At 37.8% G+C, this 15,666-nt stretch overlaps 2 protein-coding genes across 10 annotated transcripts in view; one reads left to right on the top strand and one right to left on the bottom strand.

The window, feature by feature from the left end:
• The window catches only part of GXYLT1 (glucoside xylosyltransferase 1), a 55,281-nt gene that overhangs the window by 30,068 nt on the left and 9,547 nt on the right, over positions 1–15,666 (bottom strand). For 7 of the 8 annotated variants that reach the window (XM_082422616.1, XM_082422619.1, XM_082422618.1 and 4 more), the window contains exons 2-3: positions 11,462–11,554; positions 1,622–1,793 (exon numbers count right to left, since the gene is read on the bottom strand). In XM_082422616.1, coding sequence (XP_082278742.1) covers positions 1,622–1,793; positions 11,462–11,554 — 265 coding nt within the window. The remainder of the gene's footprint in view (positions 1–1,621; positions 1,794–11,461; positions 11,555–15,666) is intronic. The other variant, XM_082422617.1, reaches the window with a different exon arrangement.
• On the top strand, positions 7,614–14,707 carry LOC309641919 (uncharacterized protein). Of its 2 annotated transcripts, XR_014252844.1 has the most exons (3): positions 7,614–8,436; positions 8,689–8,813; positions 14,336–14,707. XR_014252844.1 is itself a non-coding variant. In XM_082422672.1 (2 exons), the coding sequence occupies exons 1-2, from the start codon at positions 8,112–8,114 to the stop codon at positions 8,712–8,714; spliced, it is 351 nt and encodes a 116-aa protein (XP_082278798.1). In that variant the 5' UTR covers positions 7,614–8,111; the 3' UTR covers positions 8,715–11,448. The 2 variants fall into 2 exon arrangements, 1 of the variants encoding a protein (XP_082278798.1); XM_082422672.1 differs by lacking the exon at positions 14,336–14,707 and having other exon boundaries at positions 8,689–11,448.

The raw sequence follows: 15,666 nt of genomic DNA, 5'->3' as shown, positions 1-15,666 counted from the left end.
GAGAACCGTCTATTCAGTTCTTCTGCCCATTTTTTAATCAGGTTGTTTGTTGTTTTTGATGGTGAGTTGTATGAGCTATTTATGTATTTTGGATATTAACCCTTATTAGTCACATCATTTGCAAATATTTCTCTCATTCAGCAGGGTGTCTTTTCGTTTTGTCAATGGTTTCCTTCGCCGTGCAAAAGCTTTTAAGTTTAATTAGGTCCCATTTGTTTATTTTTACTTTTATTTCCTTTGCGCTTTAGGAGACAGATCCAAAAAAATAGTGCTATGATTTATGTCAAAGAGTGTTTTGCCTATGATTTCTTCTAGGAATTTTATGGTTTCTGGTCTTACATTTAGGTCTTTAATCCATTTTGAGTTTATTTTTGTGTATGGTGTTAGAGAATGTTCTAATTTCATTCCTTGTAAAACAGTAAGTAAAGCTCTATGCCTCTTGGAATCAAAGGTTTTAGCAGAAAACTAAAAGACTTGAGGTCACAAGTAGTGTTTTTCACTTAATATGCAAAATGAACTAATTTAACCTGAAAAAACATTGAATACGTTTTTCCTACATAGATCAAGCAAAAAAATCCAAATCAGTTTGAAAGCTTAATTGAGTGTAGATAGAGAGATAGACAGAGATGGTGCGGGGATAATCATTATCATCTTCACCACCATCTCAGAACACAAGGTAATGAGATTTCAGGTGAATTTTCTTCTTCGTATATGTTCTCCCTCCTATATTTATCTGTTCTCCTCTTCTTGCATAGGAATAATTTTTTTTGTTACGGTTATGTGGCGGTCCTGATTAAAAGGGGATATTGTCAACCCACACAAACAACTAGATATGGTCACATGACTAAGTTGAGACCAATGAGATACTGGCAGGAATGTCATGTGCAAATTCTAGAAAGTTTCCTTAGAAAGGAGGAGGAGAACCCCCTTCTTCACTCCTTCCTCCCTCATGTTGGCTAGAATATGAGTGTGATGGCTGAAGCTTGAGTAGCCATCTTGGATCATGAGGTAGAAGCTTTATGTTAAAGATGGCTCAGCCACAAGAGAGAAAAAAACAGAATCCCTGAAGACATGGTGCTGCCATATACCACAGACTGCCTACTTTTATATAAGAGAGAAATAAACTTCTATCTTGTTTAAGCCACTGTTATTTTGGGTTTTCTGCCGTTACAGCCACACTGACTGTAACTAATACAAAACCAAAATAAGAAACTTTCTTACCAGAGCAAGAAGCTACTTCCCTCCATATTGTCGATTAAGAGTTCCCTCCACTCAAAACAGAATTAAAACCTTTGTGCACACTCTGATTGAGGCACTCTCAAGCCGAGGATGGGAACACAATTAAGAAGTAGGACTTCTCAGTCAAAACATCCTGGAACTATAGTCAGTAAAATAAAACCTCCATGCTTGGCAAAGGACTCTAAGTAGCCTAACTCCTTTTCAAAAACAAGTCTTCCTCTTACACCCTAGATCTGGAAGCGCAGATGGAAGTGGCAGCAGGGAACAGTCCCCACTCTTAGAGGGCAGAGCTGCAGAATACATATTTTTGTTCAACAACATTTTACTATATATACCATTAAATATTCAACTATACAGGCTTGACTAAGTCTCAAATACTTACTATGCCTTTAAAACTATCATGCAGTTGATCTTCAGCAAAAATATGGAACTGAAGAGGTTTGATGCTGAAGATAAGTGCTGACTTCAACATGGTTAGAGTTTCTTCCAGTCTTTCCCCACAGGCAACTACGGCTAGGTGCACTCTCTCAACGGGCTGCATTTTCAGACTATACCTGATAGAAAAGAAAACCACATTTTCCAACAGTGTTAGTACAGGGTAACATGTTAACGACATGGTATTCTGACCATGTTCAAAGATTGAAATTTGAACAAGGTCCTACTGTACAGCAGAGGGAACTATATTCAATATCCTGTAATAAACCATAATGAAAAAGAATATGAAAGAGAATATATATAACTGAATCACTTTGTTGTACACCAGAATCCAGCACAACACCGTAAATCAACTATAGTTCAATTGAAAAAAAAAAACAAAAAACAAACTGAAGTTTGAACCTTCTATTTAAAAAGCAAAGACACATCAAATTACAAAACAGTACAATGTTGAATCAATCATATATATATCTATACCCTCAACCAGCCTTTCTCAACTAATGTTCCTCACCAGGAACCACAAAACACAAAAAATGACCACTTCCGCATTCCCCCAAGAATGGTACATAACTAGCATCATTCTGGATGCACGGGAGAGAAGTTAATTCACTACTCACTCTGGATGCTGTAGGACATTAGGGCTTAATTCTCTCAAGGAAACCCCCACTTGAGAAAGGGAGCAGCACTGATTTGAAGGTCTTCCATTTAATTTTTAACTATTTTACTTAAAAAAAAAAATCTCAAACACACCAAAGTAGAGACAATACAACAGTAAATCTCCATGTACCCATCTCTCAGCTGCAACAACTATCCATTCAAAGGTATTCTTATTTCCTCTAAAGCCCATCCCCACAGCCCCTTCCACTAACCAACAGATCACTGTGAAGCAAACCCAGATATAAATTCACCCACAAATATTTCAGTATTATATCCAATCTTCAACCATGCTGATTACAAGAAGTTTCCTTCACATAAGTTTTTTTTTTTTTTTACTGTGCAATCCCACTTATCAAGTAATCAGTGAGAAGTAAAAATTTCTGAGGTGGTCTAAAAATACTAGTCAAACGCTAGTAGCACAACATTTTGGAAGGAAGGAAAGATTCCTGAACTCCAGTTATCAGCCTAGGCTATGTCAGACCCTACCTGTAACACAGAGCAGCAGTGCAAGCACCTTACCACTGAACCAGTAACACTCCACCATCATACAAGGAACAGAACTACTTACGTGTGACTGCACTGTTATTAAACAATTAACATTCACAGTATGAAATAAAGACCTCATCTGTAATTAGGACATAAAATAATCTTTTTGGAACTGACAGCTAAAGGTATGTAGGAGTGGAAGACAACCTAATACAAACTAGTAGCACACTAAAGTATTATGAAGTACAAACATTCCAAAACGAAAAACATACAAATTTGACTTTAACTCAATTTTTAGTTACAGAGATCCTTTCTGTAAAATGTATAAGGGGATTAGAAATAATACTGTTTAACGTTAATAGCTGTATGTATCCATTACTGAGATTTTGTAGTAGCAGGGATGGGTGATTAATCATTTTTCTTAAATTTATAAGCTGAAATTATCGTAGCTATGTTCCTTAGCACAGGACTTTGGAATCTTGAGTATTCACGTGTCCACGTGTCAGAGTGGACCCAGAACTGTTTCCTGAGGAAAATCTTGGTCTTGCTCATGGGTAGTCCCTCAACTGACCAGGATATGAGAAAACAGAAAATGATGCTAAATAACATTAAATACAAACAACTGACTACATAAAACACACCTGAATATCAAATTCATACAACTTAATGTTTTAACATTAAACATTTGGAATTATTTATCATTCATAGGATAAAAAATTAAGTCTGAATATATATAACGTGCTCCTGCTTTTACTACGGATCTATTCAGTCATATTAACAAGCTTGTTTGCCAAGGGCCCAGAGACATTTAAGACAGCAGTTGAAACTGACGCTTTTCTGGTCTGAGTTCCTGAGGCCTGAAAATGGGTTCACTTCTCTTACATGGGACATCTCTTACCTACACAATTACTGGTAACTGTCAGCCTTCAGCAGAGGAGCAGAAAGGCTCTTCAGCATGAATACTTACCTCCTAGAAAACACAGGAGTCATTTCCTTCCCTGATTCCTCAACTGGGAGGCTGAAACCCAATACCTTGATAACCTACCCTTTATTCAGAATAATGGGCCAATTATTCTAAAGATGAGGTTCTTTAAAAACAAACAAAAACAACAACTGCTTTTAAGAAAAAGAAACCTTTCCTGGATAATTCATGAAGTTAAACATTATTACACCACTTTGTTACTTTGTTAATGGTATTAAATGGAGAAGTCATATAAAAAGTGGTGTTCTTGGAAGGGGAATAGTTACTATTCGAGAAGCGGTGGTGATATTTCATTCTTCATCAAGTTATTAAGATTATCATTAAATTAAGATATAACATCAGGTACATACTTTGCCTTTAAAATTTAGATCAATATACCAGGAACTGGTTTTTATGAGTGGTTTGAGGAGGGGACAACTGCATAATTTTGCACATGGCTACCCAGCTATCCAAGCATCTTCTGTTACAGGGTTACCAGAGTTTAGCCTTTCACCACTCACCTGCTGTGCTACCTTTTTCACTCACAAGGTACAGCATAAGCTTGGGCCTTTTGAAAGCTCTGTTCTTTTCCACTGACAGGAATTAGAAAGAAGCAGTGCCTGCTTCCTTGTCTGCACCCTCTATCCATTCCCCTCATTTCTGTTGAGCCCCTCAGTTTATAACTTTGGGACCCTATCAGAGGGGAGACCATCTACACTTTCTCTACCTAAACGAGGGGACATGAACCCAGTTCACCTCAAAGCAGTGGAAGCCACAATGACACAAGTAAAAGAGAAGGCAATCAAGACACACAACAATCTCACAGAGCTCTCCACTGTCTCAGCTTTCTGATAAATGCCTCCAGGTCCTGTTCCTCATGAGGGTATAAAGATCCTCATTAAAGCACCAAGATTTGAGAATCTATAATGGGCTCAGATTGCTTAACTGGCCATAACTAGATCCTGCCCCAAAGCTAAAAGCCTAGAGATTTAATGAGTGAGCCATAACAGTCATGTGCTGTTTGGCACAGAACTCTCTACATACAGAAGTATAATAAACCTTCTCAAGAGAAATAAGTCAAATGTTCTTCAAGGAAAAAAGAAGTCCTTCTAAGGTCAGTCCCAGGGACTCCTGCTCTCAGGCAGTGCAGAAAGGCTTGTTCTAATCACACTGCTAGCACTCCTTCCACCAACTTCTATGAAAGTAGTAGTACTGTCAACTATATTGCATTTGTTTTTCTGTTATGTGTCCCTTTTTAGCAAAAGCATTATATACAGTACAGACTCCAACAGCTAAACTGACAAGACAAAACATATTTTAAAGATGTCTCTGCTCACGACCCTGTCCCTAGAGCCAGGAACAGGAAGTAACTGCAACTGGAAGAAATCTAAAGTAAGCTTTTACACTAGAGGAAGGGATAACTAAAACCTTCGAAGAAGTTGTAGGGAAGTAGCCCTGAAAGTAATTTTGGTCCCAACTGAATGGCGTTAATATTGTCAGGATCTACAAAAATATGCTGTACATTAATCACAGTGTGAATAAGAGAAAGTCCCTGTGGATTTAAAGAAATGTTATCCAAAAAGGACATTTTAAAGTCATACCTACTTTTCTACAGATATATGATCAGAAGAAATGCTTCAGATAATTCAAAGGTAACACCTGAGGGTCCCCATGACTAAATCTGGCATAGCCTGAGCACAGACTAGAATTGTGACAGCAATGAATGGTAACACATTCTATTAAAAAACTGAATCAGTGAGTCCAAAATGATACTAAATAAAGAGTAAGGCGGAGGGGGAACCCTCCTTTAAAGATGAATCCCAACCAATAAATGTAGAAGGAATGACAGAATTACAAAAAACACTACTTTGCATTCACTATTGCAATAGATGATTTGACCAAGAATAATTAATGGATGCTAAAACCACAGAGTATCAAGTTATTATCCCCACACATTACAAAGGGGATAAAGATACTGTTACAGTGTAGAAATGAGACACCGACACCTTAACCAGGGGATCAAACAACCAATCATGTTAACTGTCTGCCACCGCATGCCTCCCCATAGAACGCCCAAAGAGCACAAGATCTCCTGCGCAGTATTCCTGCCAAAGATCTTGAATCTAATCCTAAGGAGACAGGCAAATCCAAATAAAGGAACATTCTGCAAAACAAAACAAAAATATCATGTCATGAAAGAAAGACACCAACCACCACGCCTCCCTGCCCTGTGCCCCCCTCAAAAAAATGTCTGTGAATTGTTCTAGAAAAAAGAAGACTAAATAGATTTAATAACTGAATGCAATTTTTCCTTGACTGGGTTCTGAATGGGGAAGAAAAGATACAAAGTTCATTAATCGGAAAATAAGGAAATATGAATATATATAAATATAACATTCTGTCAGTGTTAAATAACTTGAAAGTGCCAATTTTGTTATGTTGGTACTGGAGAATATCCCTGTTCTTAGGCAATACATGCTGAATATTTAGGCTGTCGCTCAAACAGTTCAGCCAAAAAGTGGCAAAATGTTACTAATAGGTAAATATCTAGTGAAAGGTATGTAGTGGCTCACTATGCTATTCTTATAACCTCTGTAGATTTGAAAACTTATCGAAGTAAAAAGCTGAGAGGAGGAATCCAGAAAAAAAAGTTAACACAACGTTTTAGATGAAAATTCTAATACAAATACTGTAAACAGACTTATAAGCCTTAAGAATAGACTTATTTTAAGTAACATTTCTGCTATAAAGGAATAATAATTTTTCTTTTTTTAGACAGCATCAAAATTTAAACATTAAAAATTTTAAATCAAAATTAAAATTTTTTTAATCAAAATTTAGCATCAAAAGCTTCCAGTGTGTTCTTCTAGCCTATAATTCAATTAGTGTTTTCTCTATAAAAGAAAACAACATATAACAATATTTAGACTAGGAATTAGCATTATAATTAAGTACACAGACTCAAAGTAAACAGATTAAATTTCTGATAACAATCTCCCCAAACTAAAAAATAACTGCCACGAACTTATCTTTAAAAACTTGCAGTTGAACAAAATTGGAAAACTATATTCAGAAACACTAATGATAATTTCCTTAATGTGTAGCTCTTAAAAAAAGGTTTTTCCTCTTACTATAAAAAAAAGAGTTGTGGTGAATTAACATACTAAGGTAAAACTACTTTAAAGGTTGTATATAAATCACTTTGGGGACAAAATACAATATGTAAAAAAAACTCTGCAAGGTTTTATGCAAAGCATGAAAAAAACTCTAAAAATTCAACATTTTGTAAGTATTAATTTTTAAAATATAGTTTAAAAGAGTCTGTAAAAATATACCTCTTAAAACTAGCATGGGACCACTCAAGATAACAGTTCAGGTAGCAAATACACAGACTATGAACTGAAAATCCATTCCCATCATAGAGAGAAAGATTAAATATTTTAAAAGCTCAAGTCACATAATAATATTAAAATTAAGAGATTACATAATGAAAAAAAACTACAATTAAAAAATGAAACAAATAAGGAAAATATTTGTAATCAATGGCAAAGGTAGAACATATTATTCTAAGAGTTCATAAAATAAGCATTAAAAGCTCAATAGGTAAATATCAATACAGAAAATACAAACAAAAATTTATAAAGCCAAATAAATGCAGAAATATATTCAAGAAACAATCAATGAATATAAATCAATAATAAGCTATCATTTTACTCTAATAAGTGGTAAAATTATAACTCCCAATAATGAATGTTAAGGTTACGGTGACACCAGTACACTCAGACAATGCTGGTACAGGCTTAAATCTGTATAATTTTTAGAACATAAGTGATATCCATTCTTTTTAATGAATATTTGAACTCCTTTCACCTGCTAGACACTGGGGATAAACAAGAAAGCCACAATCCTAACCTCACACAATTTACAGCTGTTGTGAAAATACGGATTTTTAAAAGATTTAATCAGAAAGCATGGTAATTGCTGAAACAGAAAACAGTCAAGGTTGCTGACTGGGCTCACTACACAAACATCTAACCTCGTCTGAAACTGCTGAGGAAAATTACTAGTCACTTACTGCTTGCCAAGCACCTTGCCAAATAATGGGGCTTAAATAATGAACACCACGTGGTGTCCGACTGCGAAGTCAACACTCCAGAAGTGGGTAATGGTTCACAACCACAACAGATGCAGCAGGTACAGTAACTAGGAGGATACAGAGAAGGGAGAAGCGGTGGGCACGGAAGGGAGGTCACAGTGGCGGGATAAGAAGTGATTCCATGGTAGTTAAGGGACAGAAAGGAAGAGGCCGGCAGGAGCAACAGCATGAAAGGAGATGGGCAGGAAAAGTCACTGCAGACTGACGGACGTGTGGGAAGTCCATCATGAGCCAAGACACGAAACCCAGATGAGGGGCGGTGTGAGGAGCCAGACCAAGTCAGCAAGGCGAAAAATCACCACCGTGCAGCTGCAAACGCAGTCCGGGAGCTCAGAAAACAGCTCTGGAATGAAGATATCGGTTAAACAGGCGATCCTGCGCCTATCCAGGGAGCAGAGTCCTAAGGAGTTAGGACTAGAGAGGAGTCCAGAGGCAGCGGGAACGAAACCTGAGACGACAAGAGCCAGAGACGGACAGAGTCGAACGGAAGCAAGAGGAAGTGGTAACAAGAAAGCAGGTTAGGGCTCAAAGAACAATTCCGAGGTCAGAGGTGACTTCAGTGAGAGCGGGTTTTTAGTCAGGTGGCGGGCTGAGGTGTGAAGGTGTTCTTTTTTTGTTTGTTTTTTAAGGAAGTAAAGCCAGTAGATACTCTTATAAATGTTTGCTGGTGACGAGAAAGAATAAACAAAGGATGCTTGAAGGAAAGGGGCTGGAAGCAAGCTGCGGTAGGGACTTTGTGTTTGGTTTGTTTCAGGGACAGAAGAGGCAGCAGAGGTTTGAGCGCTGTGACGCCACCACCGGGGAGCAGTCGGGGGCAGACGACTCATGCAGATACAAGTTACTAGAAGCACAGGCACAGGAACGGCGAAAACACTTGCGGTGGGTGTTGAGGCGATTTGGGCTTTTTTATGTTATTTTATGATCACTGTATAATAAATTAATTGGGAGGAAATAACCCCCCAGGGAAGTCTAATCAAAATACATGAAGAATTCAAATTGGAAACGCTGGGACAAGTCTGGGGAGAAGAAAGTGGTGCCAGTTAAGGGCCCACTGGTGCCAGGCAAAATGGGAGAGCTAATGGTAGCCGAGGGGATTACAAAGAAGCTTCTCCAGGTGGGCAGAGTCAGGCAAAAATGAGGTGTTACTTAAATACTGAAATGGCGGGGGAGAATGACATGGCAATGGGATGGCACTTTAGCTTGTCGGCACATTGGAATAGACTGAATAAGTAAGGGATCCCCAAGAGCAAAGTAAGAAACTAAGTGTTGGACTGCAGCATGCAGGCCTGCAAGCCCTGTACTTGCCCAGCTTCAAGACCGAAGGAGGAGGCCAGAGTCAGGCCGGCAGAGACGTCAATGGCTTAATGGACAGGGGGAGCTTACATGTCGAAAGCAAGGTCCTGGAGCAGCACGCCACTGTGTGCAGATGACACGGCAGCAGTGTTTGCTGGGCAGCGGGGGGAAGGGGTAATCAGTTACAGGGAGAACTGACCTCAGGTTGGCTCACTGGTTACCAGGGAAACTAGCAGAGGGGCATGCGCTTCACCATCCCTTTGATAAGCTATCATGGAGGAGATGTTCTGATTTAAAGGTCAGAACAATCACTAGTTGGGGCAGGGGCAAGTATGTAGGAAGGTCAGTCATGTGAGTAGGGTGTAGGTGAGGCAGGGACTGGTTGAGCAGGGGATGTACAGAGAGCAAGAGAACAGCCATCTTGGGTGGCCTGATCATACACTAAGTTTAAGAGATTTTACATAATGATATGATACATGTAACAAAATGGTTACAGATTTATACTATGGATGTAATATTACAGGCAGAGAGTATAACTTTTAAAATCTCAAATTTAGGAGAGTAAAAAAGCACAAGGGTTTACAATATCATGCATCTATCCACATGTAATTCCTTCCAGGGAATACTTGGGAGCTTTGGGAAAATAGTGAGTTGGAGAGATTCAAAGAAAAGGAATACTAAGCAGAGGCTCCAGGATTCAGACTAGGTCAACTTCCCTGGGCCACTTCCGCAGTAGAGGAGGTAGGAAGATCATTACTCATGCCGTAACTTACGAAAGGGCCTGGGTTGTATAAATCCGAGTATACAGGGGCTTTCAACCTTACCCAGCTCCCAGAGTGAGTAGATTTATGTCAGGTCGGAGAGAGCTAAGTGGTGCTTGTCATTACTCTATTCACTAGCAAACTCTTTAAAGGATGAAGAATATGGAGCTCCTATTCTCCAAAATTATGAACAAGCTGAATGGTAAGATTATCTTTAAAAAGTTAGCTTTTAAAAGTTTACATAATCTGACTCGACTGACCCATATTAGAATTTCAATCATCCAATCTTTTCCATAGCAATGAGATACAATTAAAATATGTGATTTCAATGATTCCTTCCCAGTTGTTCATGGGATGTATAATGTATTGGGAATACAAGCATTTAAAAATACATACTACTAATATTTATTAAGAATGCAGTTCTTCCCACCTGGAATATGTCACCTCTTGTCCTTAAGCCTGGCTAATTTCCTGTTCATCGTGTAGTCACTCCCTTGAAAACGCCTTCCCTGATGCCTTAAGATGACCCCACCTCATCCCACCTGCTTCTCCCATCTTCATGGCTATAACCTGTCACCCTCTATTATAGTCTCAGGTTGACTAGTGTGAAGCTCCCATCAGAATGTAAGCTCCAGAAGGATGGGGCCATGTTAACCAGACTCAGTCTGATTCTTAGCACCTAGCACTGTGCCTGGCAAATGGAAGGAGTAGAATTAAAATTCAAATGAATCATAAAGAAATTTTATTCTCGGGAAGGGCACTTCAGGCTACGGCCTCACTCTCCCCTGCTACTATCTCAGAGAGTCTGATATCCCATTCCTACCAATACTTGTTCCCTTCGTTGAAGGTTAGAGCAGGAAGGGACCTGAGAGTCAGCCAATCCAATGCCTTCATTATCCAGAGACGTGAACAAAGCTGAACTAGTCAAAAACTTTAAAAAAGGGCCAATAAACAATGTCATATCATTTGCTCCTTCATTAAACACTTATCTTTATCCTCCCATTCCCCAATATTCAACCCCTCTGCTCATAACCAATATAATCCTTCCCCAGTTGTCTCCATCTACCTACAAAGTGTTTTTTCAGTATACCAGCTTTAAGTTAGATAAATGCTATATGTCTGTAAGTGTCAGTGGAAATCTACTTTTATTATCCGGTTACCACTTCATCACCTGTTACCTAAAATTAGATCATAAATTGTCCTAAGAACAATGGTTTATCTTAGTAACATCTTTAAAATTTTTTAGAGCATTTTATACACAGTATGTATTAAAAAATTAGTCATAACTACTTCAAAGTGGGAAAAAGAACAGAAAACCCAATCAGAAAACAAATTATTTACTTGTATAATAATATTACAGGAAAAGAAACATTTTTATGACCATATGACCACATTTTTATTACACTCAAAAATTTATTAGCTACTATCTAATCTTACCTACACTGATCTACCAATTAAATATTAAGTGCCTACCTAAAAGCCGCTTCCCAAAAGCAGTTCATTCCACAAACATCAGAGGGCAGCATCCAATAGGGATTCCAGTAACACAGAGAGAAATCTTTACACCTAACAGAGTAAGACAGAAATAGTCCTATGTGAGTATTTTGGCTTAAAACTAACAAGGAATTTACTCAATAACATAAAAACTTACTGTTCTATTTTACAGCAACAAAACTGCAAATCCAACTTGCTATGGTAACTTGAGGATTTCTGGAAATTGCTTTCTCCCTTACTTAGCGTACCACTACTTTAAATAGAACTTTAAAACCTTTAGGCAAAAAATACCACAGACTGGAAACGTTTTTTAGTCATGAACGCTCTTAATATATTAAGATCTCCTCCTAAGATGACACAGAAAATATTGGAATACTTCTAAAATTTTCCTTCCTTCATGAACTGCACATATTCCCCCTAGAATAAAATCCATTCCGCCAAACAAAACATTTGCTTATCCTGAAGCAAAATTTAAGCCACAAATGCTGGTAGAAAGGAAAGAGAGAATCTTTAAATGCTTTTAAACTAATCCTCAATCCAAGCTTAAAACACCAAGTATGGTGTTTTAAGTTGGAAATAAGAGACCAAGCTGATATTCACGGCTCAGTTTCATTACCTACACATCTCAGTTTCACTATATTTCACAAGCTAAAATGGGGGATCAAATGTGGTCTTTCTTCTTAGATTGCAGGTTGGAGCTAAAAAAACCCACAAATACACAACAACAACAACTGCTCACATTACAAAAGGTATGTTTTTCATTGTTATTCCTTTTCAAAACAAGTCTAGTTGGAAATTCAGTACAGTGGAGGCTTGGGTTTACTAAAGCAAGTATGAAGTCAGAGTGAGTCACTAAACAGGTCACCTCATGTCCCATCACCATGAATTCAATTATAAGTTACTGTTCTTACAGGGAAAGGTCTATGAAATTTCATATTTGCAACATCTCTGATCACACCTCTCACAAATGTCAACAGGCTAAGACAGGGGGTCTCAATCCAGGATGTACAATGAAATCACCAGAGAGCCCTACACCAGACCTGTTAAATCAGAAACCCTGAGGACAGGGTCAGGCACTGGTTGCTTTTAAAATCCTGCCTAAGTTATTCTGTATACTACTGCATGAAGAACTACAACGTCAGAATTTTTAAATCAATGGGGAAAAGTGACATTAAAATTTGTTTTTCCTTGAAATGGACACCGTTTTCAAGCACAGCATAAAAAGTTAACATATCTTAATTTAAATGGTCGATAAATCAGAAAAAGAAAATGTGTGCAGACCAGCAAAATGTACAACCTAATGAGGAAATTTGTTTGTCCCCTTCCAGGCATGGTCATGTAGTTTTTAAGTCTTGCACTTATTAGTAGAGACAGGCTGAGTGAAAGTGGCAACAACTAACACAGAGTTTTTTTCAGATTCAAGAGTTCTCACATCCATTTAAGCCTCACAACAAACCTGTTCAAATAGGTATCTCCATCTTTCAGATACAGACATCGTCAAAGCTTTCTTTCAACAAAATCACAATTTATTTATAATCAACACCTAAAGTGCCCCTTTGTTCCAGGAAGGAAATAAGTTGGTTATTCCATCTCCTTCTGTCAAATCTTCCAACAGCAGAAAATGAAAATTAACAATGAAGTCTCAAAGAAAATGACTAATTAAATTTTTTTGTAAAAATGACTGCTTGAAATTGTGTATTAATACCATTTTCCACCTCAACTTGTATTACTCCCAGCCCTCGGCAATCACGCGTCTATTTTCGGTCTCCATAGATAAATGGAATCATATAATATGTGGCCTTTTGAGTCAGACATTTTTCACTTAGTGTATTTTCAAGGTTCACCCACTGTAGCATTTATCAGCACATTTCATTCCTTTTTATGGCCAAATAATATTCCCTTTTATGAATGGATGGATATACCACATTTTCTTTATCTATTCATGAGTTAATGAACATTTGGGTTAATACTTTTTGGCTATTATAAATAATGCTTTTATGAACATCCATGTAAAATTTTAATGTGAACATATGTTTTCAATTCTCTTGAGTATATATATACACATACATGCACACGCACACACACCCCTACGAGAGGAATGGCTGGATCATGTAATCACTGTAAACTGATTAATGCAGATGAAATTACAGGGAAAAAAATGTCAAGTTTTAGGTAAGTTTCTTGACCATAACTCAATGTCAGAAAACACAGTTTACAGAAAGAATGTTTTCTTTCTGTCTTTCTTTAATGGAAATATAAAACATATGCACTAGCGAGTATACATCCTCCTTACCATTAAAAAAATAAAATAAAATAAAATAAAACACTGAGCTGCTGCTAGCAAGAGGAGGCATAATTTATTCACGGTTTCTTATCTCCCAAGTTTACATTCTTTTACTTATGAAAACTTGGTTTTAAAGATTAAGATAGAGAGTAGAAACTCATACTGAGAACTCATTATGTACCAATAACTATCACTACAAGCAATAAATGAGGAAAAGCAACTAATGTGAGACAGATAGTACTTGTATTTTCAGGCCAGAAAAAAAAAAGTTTAAAAATATTGGAAAAGTAAAGGTACTTATCCAAGTTCTGATTATTAGTTGCTTTTGCTTTTATTCCTTAAGACTATTGAAAATGGAACATTAGACATACAAAATTCAAAGAGGTAACTCTATTAAATAATTTTAATGGGGCAAAACTGTAGCTGAGCTAAATGGGTATGTCTTCAGTAAACAGTGACATCCAGAATCAGTGAAGTCCATAAATGCAAAGTTTGTCCATTGTGGATCAAACTGAAATAAAACTTTACCATGACTCATCCCCCCGTTTCATATGGCTTAATGTTTCTAGCTCCAGGCGGCTTGTCTACAAGCAAACTGATCAAGGGATAGCACAGGGATCTCTGTGGTAATAAAACAGTCTGTATCCTGACTGTGGGAGTGATGACATGAATTTTACTTATGTGATACAACAGCATAAAACTGCACATACACACGAGTGCAGGTAAAACTGGTGATGTCTGAAGATGGTCTACAGGTTGTACAATGTCAATTTCTGGGGTTCTAATATTCCACTATGTTGATACACATATATTCCAGATACAGTGGTATTACACTAAGCTCATGTAAAATGTTACTAGTGGGGAAAAACTGAGTGAAGGATAAATGGGCTGTCTATGAAGCTTCCTGTGAACTTATATTTATTTCAAAAGTTTAAAAAAACCAAATGGGGCTTCCCTGGTGGCGCAGTGGTTGGGAATCTGCCTGCCAATGCAGGGGACACGGGTTCGAGCCCTGGTCTGGGAAGATCCCACATGCCACGGAGCGACTAGGCCCGTGAGCCACAATTGCTGAGCCTGCGCGTCTGGAGCCTGTGCTCCGCAACAAGAGAGGCCACGATAGTGAGAGGCCCGCGCACCGCGATGAGGAGTGGCCCCCGCTCGCCACAGCTGGAGGGGGCCCTCGCACAGAAACGAGGACCCAACACAGCCAAAAATAAATAAATAAATAAATAAAATTTTAAAAAAAAAACCAAATGAATCACAAATTAAATTTCCACAAATTTCACTACCTGAAAAATGTTTAAAAAATTGAGACATCAGAAGCAAGAAGAACTAGAATCCTGCAGCCTGTGGAACAAAAACCACATTCACAGAAAGATAGACCAGATGAAGGAACAAGATAAAACCCCAGAAAAACAACTAAATGAAGTGGAGATAGGCAACCTTCCAGAAAAAGAATTCAGAATAATGATAGTGAAGATGATCCAGGACCTCGGAAAAAGAATGGAGGCAAAGATTGAGAAGATGCAAGAAATGTTTAACAAAGACCTAGAAGAAATAAAGAACAAACACACAGAGATGAACAATACAATAACTGAAATGAAAACTACACTAGAAAGAATCAATAGCAGAATAACTGAGGCAGAAAAACAGATAAGTGACCTGGAAGACAGAATGGTGGAATTCACTGCTGCGGAACAGACGAAAGAAAAAAGAATGAAAAGAAATGAAGACAGCCTAAGAGACCCTCTGGGACAACATTAAACGCAACAACATTTGCATTATAGGGGTCCCAGAAGGAGAAGAGAGAGAGAAAGGACCAGAGAAAATATTTGAAGAGATTATAGTTGAAAACTTTCCTAACATGGGAAAGGAAATAGCCACCCAAGTCCAGGAAGCG

This window comes from Balaenoptera physalus, assembly GCF_965194825.1.
Source record: "Balaenoptera physalus genome assembly, chromosome: 13".
Taxonomy (NCBI): domain Eukaryota; kingdom Metazoa; phylum Chordata; class Mammalia; order Artiodactyla; family Balaenopteridae; genus Balaenoptera; species Balaenoptera physalus.
This window is presented reverse-complemented; position numbering and strand designations above follow the sequence as displayed.